Raw genomic sequence first — 14,964 nt, forward strand, 5'->3', positions numbered from 1 at the left:
TGCACTGTGGCTTTTTTAAAAGCTGAGATGGTTGATTTTTATACAATTCTAGTGGATTCTTTCATGAAATATAAAGAATATAAACAGTTTTTGGACTGTTTATCCCACGATAAATTTTAGTATGATTCCATGAAATTGAATGAAAAGGCAAATTGTGAAATATTTAGAAAGAAACAAATGGGGGGTTGGGAAGATTTGGCCTTACTTTTCACCTAGGACAAAACAACTTCTTCCAGAATCCTGGAGAACGGCCCCTGGGTGGCTCTGTTGTGACGGTCACGAGGTGGCGCTCCAAGGCACCGTGTGCTCCCTCGGGGACCTCCGCGGCACGGGCGCGCTGCGGCGTATCCATGGAAGGCTCGGCCATGGAATCCACCGCTGCACCTCAGCCGGCTCACACACACACACACACACACACACACACACACAAAAATAAGCGTCCGGATTTCAAATAGCAATACCCCTAAACCCACCCCTAAGGGATTAAGGCCGGGAATGCCCAAAGTAGAGGTGTAAACACGCGGAAAGCAAACAGCTTTGGCACCGTGCAGTAGTGGTTTAATTTTATTGGAGGGTAAGGACCGTGGTGTGGAGTTTTACTAAACACGCAGCTGGGCTGAGCAACTCTTCTTACATTTCCTTCCCATCTCTTCAAGCTTAAAAGTACTTGATAGGGCTACTTTCTGGGCAAGTGTATTGTAATGTCACATACGTACATTTGGGAGGAACTTGACAAAAAGAGGCATCTAAGACTATGAAAGTGTATTTATCTTGCAGACGACAAGTGGAATTCATACATGACAGACAGCTTCTCAGGGAAATTAGGAGTTGAAACAACCTAAAGTAGCAAAGCATTTCAGCAGCGGGGTACCTGTGAAAGAAAGGTGTAAAGCGAAGAGGGGCGGCACGGCCATAACAAGGGATGTTTACCAGCTATTTCAGTCCTTTAAAGACAGTCTGAAAGAGTTTAGGGTCATGGAGCTTGCCTCGGAGGGAAGAAGTGTCTCATGTTTGGGGTTAAAAGTGAAGGTGAGTTTCCACTTGGCTTCCAAAGTGATGGTGACAATAACACACATCTCCGTCTGCATCGCAGATGATTTTGGGGAGAGGATCTCCCCCGGGACGGGCCAGGACCGCAGGGATCATTCGCGGAGCCGTAGCTGGCCCGAGTGAAGGGCTTTGAGGAGCAAATCTAGGGCTGGAAATACGCACCGGCCTTCGCAGCAAAGCCCTTAAAATGCTGGAGAAAGCCAGCGGCTGGTGATGACCCGCGGCGAGCGGGAGAGGAGGTAGCCGAAGCTAGGAGGTAGGCAGGGGAGAAGGCGGGGAGGAGGGGGGAGAAAAAAAAAGAAAAAGAAAAAGAGTTGTCTTTTAGGCTGAACCGGAGAAAGGGGAAGGATCCCTGGCCGCTGTTGCCAAGGAGATGGGCAGTGTCCGCCGGCCTGTCTGCCCTCACAGCCGCGGCGTGGGGGTGTCCGTCCGTCCGTCCATCCTCTGGGGGCGCCCGCAGCGCCGGCCCCAGCCGCGGGGGGGCGCAGCGCAGAGGGTGGCGATGCTGCGGGGTGGCTGCCCGCTCCCTGCCGGCCCTACCTGTCGGCCACGCCGGGCAGCGCCGCACGCCCCGCCAGCAGGCACCGCCCGGGGCAGGCACCGGCTCCCCGCCGCCGGAGCACCCCCTCCCCGGGGCGGCGGGGCGCGGGGGCAGCCGCGGGGGCGGCTCCGGCCCCGGCCCGCCCCGGCACCGCCCCCGCCGCGGGAGCCCCGGCGAATCAGCGGGGCGCTGTCAGGGCGTCAGCGCCGGCGGCTCCGCGCGGCCGGCCCCGAGCGCGTCCCTTATCGCAGACAGGCACCGGGGATCGCATCATTATCATGGGCACTGTTTGCTTTTCGCGGCGCTGCTGTTTGCTTTTCGCTCTCGCCTGGGCCGTCAGGTTGGCGGGAGGCAGCGGGGGCGCAGGTAAGAAGAGGGGGCTCCGCCGCCCTGCAGCCTTCCCCAGGCGCGGGCGGCGCGGAGCCGCGGCCCCGGGGGGACCGTGTCTGTCCGCTCTCCTCTGCCCGCCGTAAGGTGTTCAGGGGGAGGTCACTTGTCGCCGTTCGTAGCGCCGAGGGTGTTGGAAGTTGCGGTGGGGAGGCGTTTTCTCGCGTGTTTGACACAGACGGAGCCGAGGGATTTCTGCAGGGAGAGATGGGGAAGAAAAAGTTACTTTCCTTGAGTGCCGGCGAGATAAGTCTGTGCTGAGCCCTGGAGACTCCTCTCAGCAAGCGTTGGCTGGGATATCTTCACAGGTCTTCCCTGTTTGCGCATTAACCTAAAGACCTGGTGTTTTTAACAGCGGCGCTCGTATCAGCTGTAATTATACTTTGTCTTTGCTTCGGTATTTAAAAAAAACCCCAAAATCAAACACCACCCCCCCACCCCCACCCCCCAACCCTATCTGCTTTGGAATGTTGCAAGCCCAACGTGATTTCTGAAAGAAATGTATGCAGGCTCTGAAGTTGTGCGAGAAATCTTTTAAGGTGAAGTACGAACGGGGGCAGGCGGGAGGGGGAGCGTGTGGAAAAAATCCCTGTTCCTCGGATAGAGGAGTTTAAATGTAACAAAATGAACGAAGTCAGCCTAGAAGTTCTTAAAGTCCGAGTAATGCAATGTGAGATGTGGAGCAGAGCAGGGGCTCATACTTAGTTTTGCCCTTTCATTTGACTCATTGGCATTCACGCCTGACTCCCAGGCATCCTCTGGTTGCTGTGAAATGTCCCCCTTGGCTCAATGCAGTTTGAATTTTTGACGGCATTATAAAGAGTCCAGCTGTCACTTTTGCTGGTCTTGATGGGAGATGGGTGCCGGTTTAATGACTCAAAAGTATGAACCAAAGTATTAAAAAAAAACTCAGACAAAACCCTCCCAAAACTTCTTTTCTCCTTGTGCTTGACTGAATCTATGCTTGATCTGGGCAACACCTAAGCTAATTTACGTAAATCATAGCTAGATATGAACTAGCTCAGCGGTAAAAATAAACGAATGGACAAGAAAGAAGGCACCAGATTACAGCAGCTCTGCCTTAGTCCGGAAAATTACGACGCTCAGTGTTCTGTTCCCCTCTTTCTCAAAAAAAAAAAAAAAAAAAAAAAAAAAAAAAAAAAAAAAAAAAAAAAAAAAAAAAAAAAAAAAAAAAAAAAAAAAAATAAAAAAAAAAAAAAAAAAAAAAAAAAAAACAAAAAAAAAAACTCTCCAACAACAGATAGAGTCCGGGCAATTCTCTCGTTGGGATTCCAGAGGTGCCCCACGGGGCCGCCCCGGTCTGCACCTCTCAGAGAAGTTCTTTGCTGTGTGCCATGCTTCAATGTCTGCTTATTCTCCCCTCTCTAAATAGCCCCCTCCTGTTCCCGGTGACTTTGAAGGATCCGTGTGTTATCACTGGAGATGGCTGAGTGAGCACTTCTGAAACAATTAGCGTTAGGATTTCAAGCTAACAATAAAACTGTTTTCACTTTAGTGCACCTTTTTGAGGATCTGTTAATCTAATTGGCATGAAACCAACCGCACATGCCTCTCGCTGGATGCCCGTCTGCTTCCCTCCGCGGCACCCCTGTGTCCTCGGGACTTCCTGGCCGTGAAGCGGGGGCAGTGCTCTGTGCAGCTCTGCGGCTCCCTCTCCGGCTGCCCGCCCGTGTCCCCCCGGGAGCCCCAGATGTGGCTGTGGGGTGAGACCGGGAGGAGCCCCCGGGAGGTGCGGGATTGATTTCCAGCACGGTGTGCCCGCGGTGCGGTGGCATCGCTGTGCCGGGGGTGGCCGGGGAGCGGCTGTGGGCAGTGCGGGGGGCGGGGCAGCTTAGGCAGGACTTTTCAGTGTTCCCATGCTCCCAGCACATCCCATCCCTCAATAGGTCGGAGTTGGGGCTTGTTTCCCCCCGTGCTCACTTCATTAACATTCCCCGACTACAAAATATCGTCTCTGTCTGATCCTCCTCCCTCCCCATCCTCTTGAAGTCCGAGGGAGAGAACGAATGTCCGTCACTGAAATGTTTGTAAAGGCTTCCTACTCTGAAAGCAAGGAAAGCGGCCTGGGTACCTCCTTTCACAGTCAGACTTACTCAGTAAGGCACCCACTCGAGCAGGGGCAGGGACGACTGCTGGGACTTTTTCCCTCCTAAATGAATGTTAGTCCAAGTAGACGATGTTTTTGCAGGTTGCTTGCCTCCACTCTACCTTACCAAGTTTCATATGGTCTTCCATTTATTTATTTTTTGCTTCTCAGTAAAAAGCATTAATGTGGTTTTGCTGTTCAAATATTTCTTTTTCCCGTTCCCCCACCAGCATAGTTTATTTAAACTAGGGTCTATCTTTATAAATTAAGAAAATCTCTGTGCTAGAACATGGAAGTGGTCTTTTTTTCTCCACTTATAGGTAATTTAAGTGTTCTCTTGTTTTACTAAGATGTGGGTCTCTAGCAGACACACAGAAGCTGATTTCTAGTCTCTAACTATTTCATTCATAATGCAGAAATGTGAGATCGAGTCCCTCCAGCTCCGTGGAGCAGGGCTTATAAGTGACTTGAGAAGAATATCACACTGGCTGGTTTAGTTATTTATCCTTAGATGGTCTTATTTCCAGCGTGACACTAGGTAGGTAGGCAGGCAAACAGCTTCAAGGGGAGTATCTATCCCTGGTGTTTTGTGTCTCAGGTCTCCCTTCTTATCTGTCCCCTTGGGGTTCCTTCTGTGCTTCCAGATGTTGACGAGTGCGCCGAAGCTACGGATGACTGTCACATCGACGCAATTTGTCAAAACACACCAAAATCCTACAAATGCATCTGCAAGCCGGGCTACAAAGGGGAAGGGAAGCAGTGTGAAGGTAAGGACAGATCGGCTCCTCTCCTGTCTCTTCTCCTCTCCCTTCTCTTATTTGTTTGCTCTTTAAAAGCTTTTGTAAATAGCTGAATTCCTGAAACGATTAATGCAGATTTACAGCTGCTTAACCTCAAGTCTGGGTGTTTATTGGCAAGCATCCCCCTGCTGCTTTTGCTAATTGTTCTGCACCGCAAACCTTGTGCCCGCCAGCCTGCTCTTAAGACTAAAATAAAAAAGGGAATGTGAGGTGGTGGCGTTCCCTGATGGCACCAGCTCCTGGGCAGTGTTGGGCTCGAAGCACCGCGCCAAACACGTGGGTGTGGTCTGGGATGGGATGGGCCGGGCCCCTGGTCAACTCCCTAGCAGAGAGTGAATGGAAAAGACTCACCTTGTCTTCCACAGGCAAATAGCAGAAGGTGTTGTTCTGTACCTACTCAAACAGGACGCTGGAGTTTGCGTCTCTGTGACACTCTACATTGTGTCGTCATCATGTATTTCTAGTCCTTGGAACATTACTTGAAAAGGAAGCGTTTCAGGCTATTGAAGTATAATAAAGAATTGAAGTATAATAAAGATATTGAAGTATAAGAAAGTAAACTTATTTTACTTTTCTATGTCCTCACATCAGTCTTGTAATTGAAAAAGACCTAGCAGGTTTTATTAGGCTCTATGTATACTCATACTTCGGATTTTACGCACTCCATCTTGTCTATTGAATCTCAGTGGAGAGATTCTCTAGTGAAAAGAACAAATAATTGTAATCACAGCAGAATGCCCTCCAAATAAAAGATGCAAGATTGTTATTTTTTCCTACTTGTAGATGCTTAGTAGGTATAACATTTTCCTTCCAAGTCTCTCTTCTTCTATGGCAGAATGCAGTTTTTTAAAAAACATCTATAGCCAGTCCATTAAAAAGATTGAAGGCCTAGAAATTAATTTGGTCTACAAAAATTTGAAACCACATATTATTCTCCATGGACCTCCAAAATGTTAGTTCAAGTGCCCTCAAGAAGCATTTTTGTGGTTGTCATATTTTTCTGCCTTGGGCTTAAATTGACAGAGACAAACGCTGATTGTCCACCTTTTGGTGCTCTAGCATCTCTGAGCTGCTGTTCCTCTGGAAGCCAGATTTTCTTTCTTGCAGACAGGATAATCATTCAGCACCAGTTTTTTCTCTATTCATCCTTTCCAGGGAAAGAGAAACAACTCTGAGAAAATGTACTCAGGGCTGCAGCCGTGGAGGGTACAGCATTCTCGGCTTTGGTACTTCTTGTATTGGTTTTCTTTAGCTTGAATTATTCATATTTGAGTTGTTGGGCTCTGCTTAGTGATAGACGTGTCTTAGACATGTCTAATACATATGTACCTCTTTGCCTGACTTGCCTTGGCTCAGTTAAAAAAAAAATCCCAAACTCAGTAAGTATAAAAAACAAGATAGATCCTTGTAATGATGTACAGAAAATGGAACATCTGGGTCTGATACCAAACTCCTCTCTGATAGAATTTAGTGTCTGACAAGCCTGATAAGTAAACTCGGGCAGACTGCAACACGTTCTGCATGGATGTTCAGCATTAGTCAGGTTGTAAGCTTCTAAACCAGGTGTTACTGTGTATGATATGTAACTTTTTTTCTACAGTATTATGTTAACAGTTCTAAAGATTTTGCATCACTTCCTTGTCTTAAGTTGGTAATTAATATAAAATTTTGGGAGAAGCAGAAAGCTTCAAAAGGGTCAGTGGCAGGTCTAAGATCTTCCTCAGGCCTGCTGTACATGGAGAGTGAGTTTATTTTGCATCTTGAGGTTAAGTATTCAAAACCTACAGAAATAAACAGATTCACTTAATTGATTGGTATTTAGTATTCTAAAGACAACCTCAGTGATCAGCTGTTAGAAGTTATCTTTTAAGATAAAAGTGACTGTTAACAAAGATGAAGCCAACTGGATTATTTTTATTGTGCTAAAACCAAAACTGGATCATTAAATGATTCTTGTCTTGATTGTAAAACCAGTCTTTCTAACTGGGCTTTTCAAAATAAGCCTTTTGAGCAGTGAAACTAGTTACCTTATGAGAAAAAGATTTTGTACAGATTTTTGTACAAAAGAGTCTCTTTAGCTGAGTTTGTTGCAATCTACCAGTGTTGCTTCATATCTGAAGAACATTCATTATATCATAACTAACTCACTTATAGCCAGCCCAGGCTCTCTCATACAGCCAGATTTTACTAAACAAGTAGAATTGCCATTTATACAGTACAGTACAGTACTGAACAGTTATTATATTGTCAAATTCATTCTGATAAATTTTAGTACGCTGCCGATTTAGGTTATATTGAGGCATTGCAATTAATTTAGAAATGTACATGTTTGCTTATTTTAAATAGTAGTCTTAAATATTGCTTTTGTTCACTGAAAATCCATTTTAGAGCAAGGGAAGTAACATTTTTGGATGATTTGTAGGAGCACATAGTTGTACAAATGTGTCCAGTATATCAGTATGTATTTGTGTACTCTTGTGTATTTATTTATAGTTTTTCTAAACAATAGCATCCTTAGGCCAGTGCAGTAAATGTGGAGCACAGCCACTTGTGCAGGATTTTGCTCAGAGTTTGCTGCTGTGAGCTGAAGGGTGGGGAGAAATACATATGACACAAATATTCTTTAAGGACATGTGGAGAACTCTAGCAGCAATAATATGGAAATGAAACATTTTCCTGACAGTCTGTTAAGTTTCTTCAGTAGGGAATTTCTTTCTGAACTTTGATTTTTTTTCTCAAAATGTCTTCTGGCCTGGGTTTCTTCAGAGTTTATGAGGATTGAGGATGACTTTTCAGTTCACAGATCATTTTCTTCATTTTTTTTTTTTCTGGCTAGCTTTCTTGTCTGAGCCACTTGACCTGTTCCTCTCCACAGAGCACAGTTGTTTCCCCAGTCTGAAGAATTCCTTGTTCTTCATGTGTCCTGTCTTCTGCTTCCTTCTGTAGATTTCAGTTGACCTTTTTTCTTTCTTTAATCAGGTATCTGTTATGCTTTGTAAAGCTTCATGGTCAGCATTGCCATGATATTTTCCCATATCACATAATGTAGCAATATCCCTTGAACACAAATTCTCTAGCTGGCGTTTTCATAGGACAGAATAATGTGTCCAACCCAGATAATATTTTTTTTAATTTTCTATTTCTAATCAATATACAAAATCCATTAACTTATAATTAATTTATTTGCTTGCCCTGGCACAGCTGTTATTACCTAAGAAGTCTTCCCCACTGTGATTTTAGTCAAGATCTCAAATGCAGTGGGCTGGATTTAGCTGCAGGCATGATCTTTCATGATCCATAGGACTTTGTCCTTATCTTCTCAGCACTGAATTTTGGCTTCCCCACAGGTTGATATCTCAACAAAATTGTGTCAAAACAGTGGAAATTCCAAAAGGTTCAAAAGGATTCCAGGTCCTGAGGTTCCTAATGCCTTCACAGAGTGTTCTTTGTCTCCGATGCAATGTTATGTGTTTGCAATTGTAGGATCCTCTGTCACTGAACTGTGTATGAAGGGGTTTAGCTCTCAAACCCTGTTGTTTGGTTTTTTTACCCCATACTACTTCTCTGACTACTCCAAACTGTCATGTCATTAATGGTTAAAATACTCTGTAAAGTTGTTGTTTACCTATGCCCATTTTATATCTACTTAGTGTTAAGTTTATTTTATAGATTGATTTTTTTCCTTTTCCTGCTTTTTATCCTCGGTGGGAATGTAATTTCAGTGAGTTGCTCTAGCTGTTGTTTTTTTTCCTTTTGGATTATACCTTACATGTGTAGGACCCTTAAGACACATTTATTGGGACCTGTTGCTTCTGGATTGTTAAATTCTGCTCTGTGCTTTCCTGTATTGACTGAGATTTTCCTCTTGGAGCATTTCTTCCACTGTCTTTCATAGTATTTTCAGACTTCTGCTTCAATTCTTTTAATAATTAATCACATACAGTTTTTAGAATGTTTCTTGAACTTTTTGTGCAGAAGAGAAATGTTCACAACTTTCAGTTGGACTTTCTTTTTTTTTAATTCTCCTGTGAAGCTTCATAATGTTGTTGATGGATTTCTTGCCGAGGGCAACATACACATACCATGGTAAAATGTCTTGGTAGAGTCTGCCCTGAGAAGATGATTTTCAAGTTTCTGCTCACTTTGGAAATTTGTGCTATATCAGCAGCAGTTCTGCTTGACTGCTAGGTGAGTGGAATTGTGCAGTTCTACTTATTTAAGTTGGTCATGTGTTCATGTATTTGTGGTTTTTTCTTAATGTAAAGAATCATTACAGATAAATAGGCAGGTGATGGTGATAATCTGCAGTGAGGGCCTTTATTCTTCATTGCCCCAGTGATAGCACCTCACTAGGTTTAAGCATCAAAATCTTAAATGGGCTTAATCTCAAAAAAGATAAACCATTCCTGCCTCAGTCACAGGTATATTCAGCCTCTGCATATGTCCATTTGGAAACACAGGCCAATTGTCCCTTCTGACCAGTCATTATCATCTTCAGTCGTTTTGTGAATGTGAAGCCAAGTTTCTGCTTGTATCTGTTGTTTGTTAGATCTGTTTTTAGTGGATTTTAAACAAATTTTAGCAATTGGAAAAACATCTCATCACATTCATTTAAATAATAATAATTGACTCTCCAGGTTTGAATTAATACTCCTCTTAGAATTTTACTCTTGTTGACCTGTTTTATCTTTCATTTCCTTAAGAAGTTCATTCATGGTCTTAGTCATTGGATTTTCATTTTGTTACGGTCTTTGAAATACCTGTTGTGTTCTTCTCATCTTAAAAAGTGAATGCAGATATCATGACAGGGCTGCTCTGAATCAATCAACCTGGAAACACAGGACTTTCCAGGTTTCTCATTCCCAGCTCCCAATCCAGTATCTCATACTAGAGCCTCCTTTTGTCTGCAGGGATAAGTAAGTCAGGGACTTCTGGATATCCTTTATGTGGAAATATGATCCCATTTCTTTTAAGAGCTCCGTGGTGTCCCATCAATCCACTCTCAGCAATTCTTTCTTAAGTGAGTCATCTTCAGTGATGACTCCCTGTGAGAGCTGGGACACTGTTGGGTGTCCTTTGGTGTCTGAAACTCGGGCATCTTGATGCTTGCACAACTCCAGTGAGCTTAGACTTGTTCTGTCTCTGCAGAATAACAGTGATGCTGCTGAACAAGGCAGCTTAAGTGACTTCCAATTGCAGTAAAAGGTGAATTAATACTTTCAAAGACTTCCTTCATCTCCCTGAATGAGGTCTGCGGTGGATATTTAGGTGCTGAAGCTGCTGTGCTTTCTGGGGCTACAATACTTTGACAGATGGTGCTTATGTCATGTGTTGAAGTTCATCATGTCACCCTCCCCTAAGGGCTGTGTTCCAGATGAGACCTGGTTCTCCAAGTCTGTGCTGCTGGATTTGTGAGGTTGCCTTGCAGCAGCCTATCTGAGCACAGAGCAACATACCCTCCCACCTCCACATTTTATGGGGGTTTCTGTTCCGGGGTCAAGTCTTCCTTCCCAGTTTGATTCACACAGATTATAGCTTTAGTCTGGGTGAGCCTCTCTGCTGATTTCACTGAAAGCAGCTTTCACAAGGAAGCAGTACATGTCAAAAACTGAAGGAGAGAGAATATAAACTAGCTCCTTTGAATTGAGCTGGTAACAGCCTTCTTATTTTCTCTTTCTTTCAGTGGGTAGCTTGATACATTTTATTTGGTTTAGGCTGATAAAAGTGTTCCCAGCGTTGAATTCTGAGGCCTTCTATATCTCTTCTTTTTTCTTTCTCCTTTTTTGTTTTAATTGTCTGGCACTATTGAATACTGAATTCTGACTTGTGAGTTTTCTAACTTGCACCAGGGGATGAATTTTCTTGGGGGATGAAGAAGTGGAGAAGTAGCAGCAAGTAAGAAAATACTCCTAAGGACATTCTGTATTAAATCAGAATTTTATTACAGCCTAAGTGAATTAACAGCTTATGATAACTTTTTTCTTTTTCCTCCTTCATGTTGCTTTCTGTTCAGTGAATAGGGCTTTTGTTTTCGTCAGAGTTGAGCCTTGATTTTATTTATTTATTTATTCAATTTTCTTTAGTTTCCCAATTTGGTTCAGTAGTTCATCCACTAAAACCAGAATATCCCTTAGCTGGGCTGGCATGCCCTGTTTAACTGCTCCCAGGGCCATCAGTACCCATGTGTCACGAACCCTATTGTTTTCTCCTCTCCCTTTTATTCCCAACCCTGTCCTACCTCTCAGAACTGCTTTTTGACAGCCCATAATGCTGCTTTAGTGAACAGCTCCCCCGGTGGTCCACTTTGGAAATCTTCCATTTTGACTTAGAAAAAGAACATTCACTCCAACTTTTTTTTTTTTTTTTTTTTTTTTTTTTTTTTTTTTTTTTATCTCTCCAGAAATGCTTATTGGACACAAATATCACTATATTTTGCATAAACAAATACCATCCCATATGAAATATGGGTCTCATCCTTCAACAGCATAACATGTAATTCTCAATTTGGAAAGAAATAGGGTTTTTTTGTTTTTTTTTTTTCCAAGGACACTTCTCTAAAGAGTTGATAAGCTCCCTGTCTGCTGGATGGTCTATGGGTATTCTGGGAACTTATAAATATATATAAAATTTCATCAGCCTTAACAGTTGCTAAGCTTGCAGAACCCAGGGTGGCCTCCTGGGGTGATGTAAACTTGGTATTTGGAAGGAACTTCTTTCCAGTCAGATACACAATGTAAATTAGCTGCCAGGAAAATGATAATGAAATGAAGGACCATAAATAAAATGTACTAAGCTCAATAGGTCTGTCCTTCTTTTGTCTTCATTCTTTTTACATCTGCCAGGTACTATCCGGTTTTCCTTGTTTTCCCACCTCTCACCTCTACTTCTGGTTCAGTCTCCTTTCCTTGCAGTCTTAGTTTTGTTATCTTGGATACTCTGTTACTCAGGTGTCTTTTAACCTTGTCATTTCCCTGCTGCAAATCCTGCTTTTGTTCTTTTCTCATGTATTTTGAATTAGTTCATTTAGCTTTCCTTCCCCCTGTCCTCTCAGGGGCTTGCTGCAGTTACAGCAGCACTATTTTGAAAGCCAGTGTCCCACAGAAGACCTCTGGGCCTGGAGAACTGGCAGCTCTAAGTGCCCCTAGCTGGTCCTTTGCCTTGAGTTTCATCTTTAAGTCAAAACAGCTCTGACCAGCTCTCAGATTTCCCCTTTTTCTTGCTTTTTCTCCCTTTCTCCACCTCTTTCCTGGCTCCCATCAGCAGCTCAGAGCTCACCTGTCCCTCAGCACTTTCCCTGCTGTTTCCACCCCCTGAAGACCCACAGCTCTTCCCTTGGTGGCTGGCTGGAAAAACATCTTTACCTGGCTGATTGCCATCATTTGTTAGCTCCTCTTTGGTTGTGGGCACTACCTCCATGTGTGTCCACTGCGCTGCTGAAATACACATTCTTTGATCTGAGGCTGATGTAGGGCATGGTCAGGGAGCCTCTGCTGGGATGATGGCAGAGGAGGAGTTAGGGAACATGAGTGACTTCCTGCTGCTCCCTTGCCCAAAAAAGCTGCACTTATGCAGCTTTTGTCTCCTCTGCAATTGAGCCAGGTAGCATCCACTCTGTTCATTAGCATCCCTGCTGTCAGGACACTGTGGAGGTTATGGGAATCATGGATGGTGGATACTGTCTGTACCTGAGGAAGAGGATGGTGGATACTGTCCCTGTACCCATTGTACCAGTCCCAGGCTGTTCTAGCCCAGGATAGCTGTGAGCCTTAAGTGCAGGGCAGGTTTGGCCAAACTTCAGGCAGTCCAGGGATGGAGGAGGTACTGCAGGAATTTGTAGGGAAAATGTGCATGACGTCTGGTGGCAAAAGGAGTAGTACTCCCTCTGCACTGATTTAGGAAGTTCCTTTCCCTTTGTGGAGTTTTTTTCTTGCACAGGGGCAATTGATGTGGGGCTATTGTGTGAAGAATATAATTGAAATAATACTCCCAAAAGTGGAAGAAAACTCAAAGGAGTACAGCCTGGCCCTGTAAGCAGTTCTACACTGAAAAGTCAATGAACTGGGGTATAGAGGCTGAGACACATGGCAGGGAGAAGGTGGTGGTGAATAGATTTCCTGGTCTGGTTTACTTTCTGGAGCCATTGTGGTTTGAAACTACAGCATAAGGTTGATAAAACACCTACCAAGAAGGACATTTTGGAAGCTTTAGTTGCCTACAGTTCAGCAAATGCCTGTTGAGCTTTGAATTTATTATCTTCTTAGGGGGAGAGAAGGGGGTAATGAATTTTTAGATGACTCTTTTTCTTTTTGGTAAATTTTCAGCTGTAATTTGACCATTTTGTTCTGTCCTGAGAAATCTCCTGAAAGGTAACTCCCTGACACCTTATTGGAAACAAAATCTGGGTGTATTAAATCTGTTCAAGCAGTTGAGGGAGTTTTTTTTTTAAACATAGTAAAGCAGTGATTTTTCCATATAATCCCTTTAGAAAAAAGCTAACGTCTTGGGTTTTTTCCTTAGTTTGTTTTAGTGTATATATTTTTGTTTTAAATTAAAAAAAAAAAAAAGAGGAAAAAAAAAGAAAAAACCCACCTGTTTTAAAGCAGATACCTTGCAAGAAAAAAATGTAGTTAATACATAAACTATTATGATATACATAAAAGATATGTTTGGTAGAGTTATAAGAAACTGAAGATAGGATCTGACAGACCCCCTTGAAATTTGAAGACTTTTCTACACTTTTAAGATGCTGAACGAAAGGAATACCCTTTCATTACAGTTGGAAGAATTTTTTTGTTCAAGTGCCATGGATCACTGGAGTACTCAAGCATGTACTTAATCTTATGAAACTCTCACCTTTTAAAGTAATACTGTTTAAGTGCTTTATTAAATTGAAGCTACTGCCTTATTTTATGTTACAGTGCTGCTTCTCTGGAGCATGTAGGAGGTCATGGTTTTTCTTTCAGTGACCAAGGAATTAAAAAAAAACCAACCTGGATCATTTAAGAAGGTAATTTAGGACCTTGATCTTGCACATGCTTTAGACCTAAACTTAGTGCAGGTTGTTTAGTGCTGTAGGACCCATAGACATTGTATCAAATTCAAGACCATGCTTTTACTGTTATTGACAACTTTTTACAGTACAACCATCAAAGAATCAGAAATACTAAGTAAACAACTTTCAGATTGTTCCAATTCTTACAATCAATTTGTTAAGCAGATGAGCTGTTATCTCAGAGAATATAAAAGCCAATTTTCATTTACTCGGTCAGGGTGAAGTTACTAAGTTCATACTATAATTCCCATGTCTTAATCTGCATGAACCACCGTCAGTCCTTACATTTAACATCGTGCTCAGAGAGCATCAGAAATTTAACTGAGGGAATAAAATAAGAGCAATGCATAATGCCAATTTTGTGATTAGTGATGTTGTTGGAAGGGATGGTGCTGTTGCAGAAGGTGCTTCAGAGAAGGGGAACCTCTGCAGAAATAGGTATTTGTTGGACATATCATTGCTGAAAATACTACAGGACATTACTGCTGTGCACTCTAGTTCTTGCTGTTGTAAGAGGGGAAATGCACTGAAGTGTCTTTGTTCTGATTTCATTATCTGGAAGCAGAGGTCACATTCAGAACTTTCTGTCTCCCTGTTATAGTGGAAAAAGGGGTTGAAGTAAGTGGGATATTTCCTTTGCTGAATAAGTAAGCTGAGTAACGCGTATCTAAATTGTTTGGTAGCACGTGCGTAGAAGCAATTTGATATCTGACTTCATACCTCTAGAAATGTCAGTGTCTCTACCAAGTAGAGTTGTGCTTTTATTCTTTTCGCACATTTCTGTTTGCAGAACTTTGTTGGAAAAGGATTCTATAAACCTGTGACTTGGAGACATGCCAATGTTTTTCTCTAACTACAAAGTACCCAAGTCCAACTTTATTCAGAAATTTTCATTTTTTCCTGATATATGCCAACCTGTCTAAAGATGCATGTGATCAAAGCTTGTCTTTGCATCTCCTTCCCCCCCAGATCACTTTTCTCTTATAGCAGCCCAAATCTTGCTTGCACAGTGATGGAGTTCACCTGA

General features: G+C 43.1%; 1 protein-coding gene across 1 annotated transcript in view; it reads left to right on the forward strand.

Annotated features, from left to right (window-relative positions):
* The first annotated feature begins 1,868 nt into the window (after positions 1-1,868).
* SCUBE1 (signal peptide, CUB domain and EGF like domain containing 1) overlaps positions 1,869-14,964 on the forward strand; it is a 190,510-nt gene continuing 177,414 nt past the window's right edge. Inside the window, exons 1-2 of the mRNA XM_066319599.1 lie at positions 1,869-1,957; positions 4,730-4,852. Coding sequence (XP_066175696.1) covers positions 1,870-1,957; positions 4,730-4,852 — 211 coding nt within the window. The 5' untranslated portion in view covers position 1,869. The remainder of the gene's footprint in view (positions 1,958-4,729; positions 4,853-14,964) is intronic.

The sequence above is a fragment of the Sylvia atricapilla genome, chromosome 5, assembly GCF_009819655.1.
Source record: "Sylvia atricapilla isolate bSylAtr1 chromosome 5, bSylAtr1.pri, whole genome shotgun sequence".
Taxonomy (NCBI): domain Eukaryota; kingdom Metazoa; phylum Chordata; class Aves; order Passeriformes; family Sylviidae; genus Sylvia; species Sylvia atricapilla.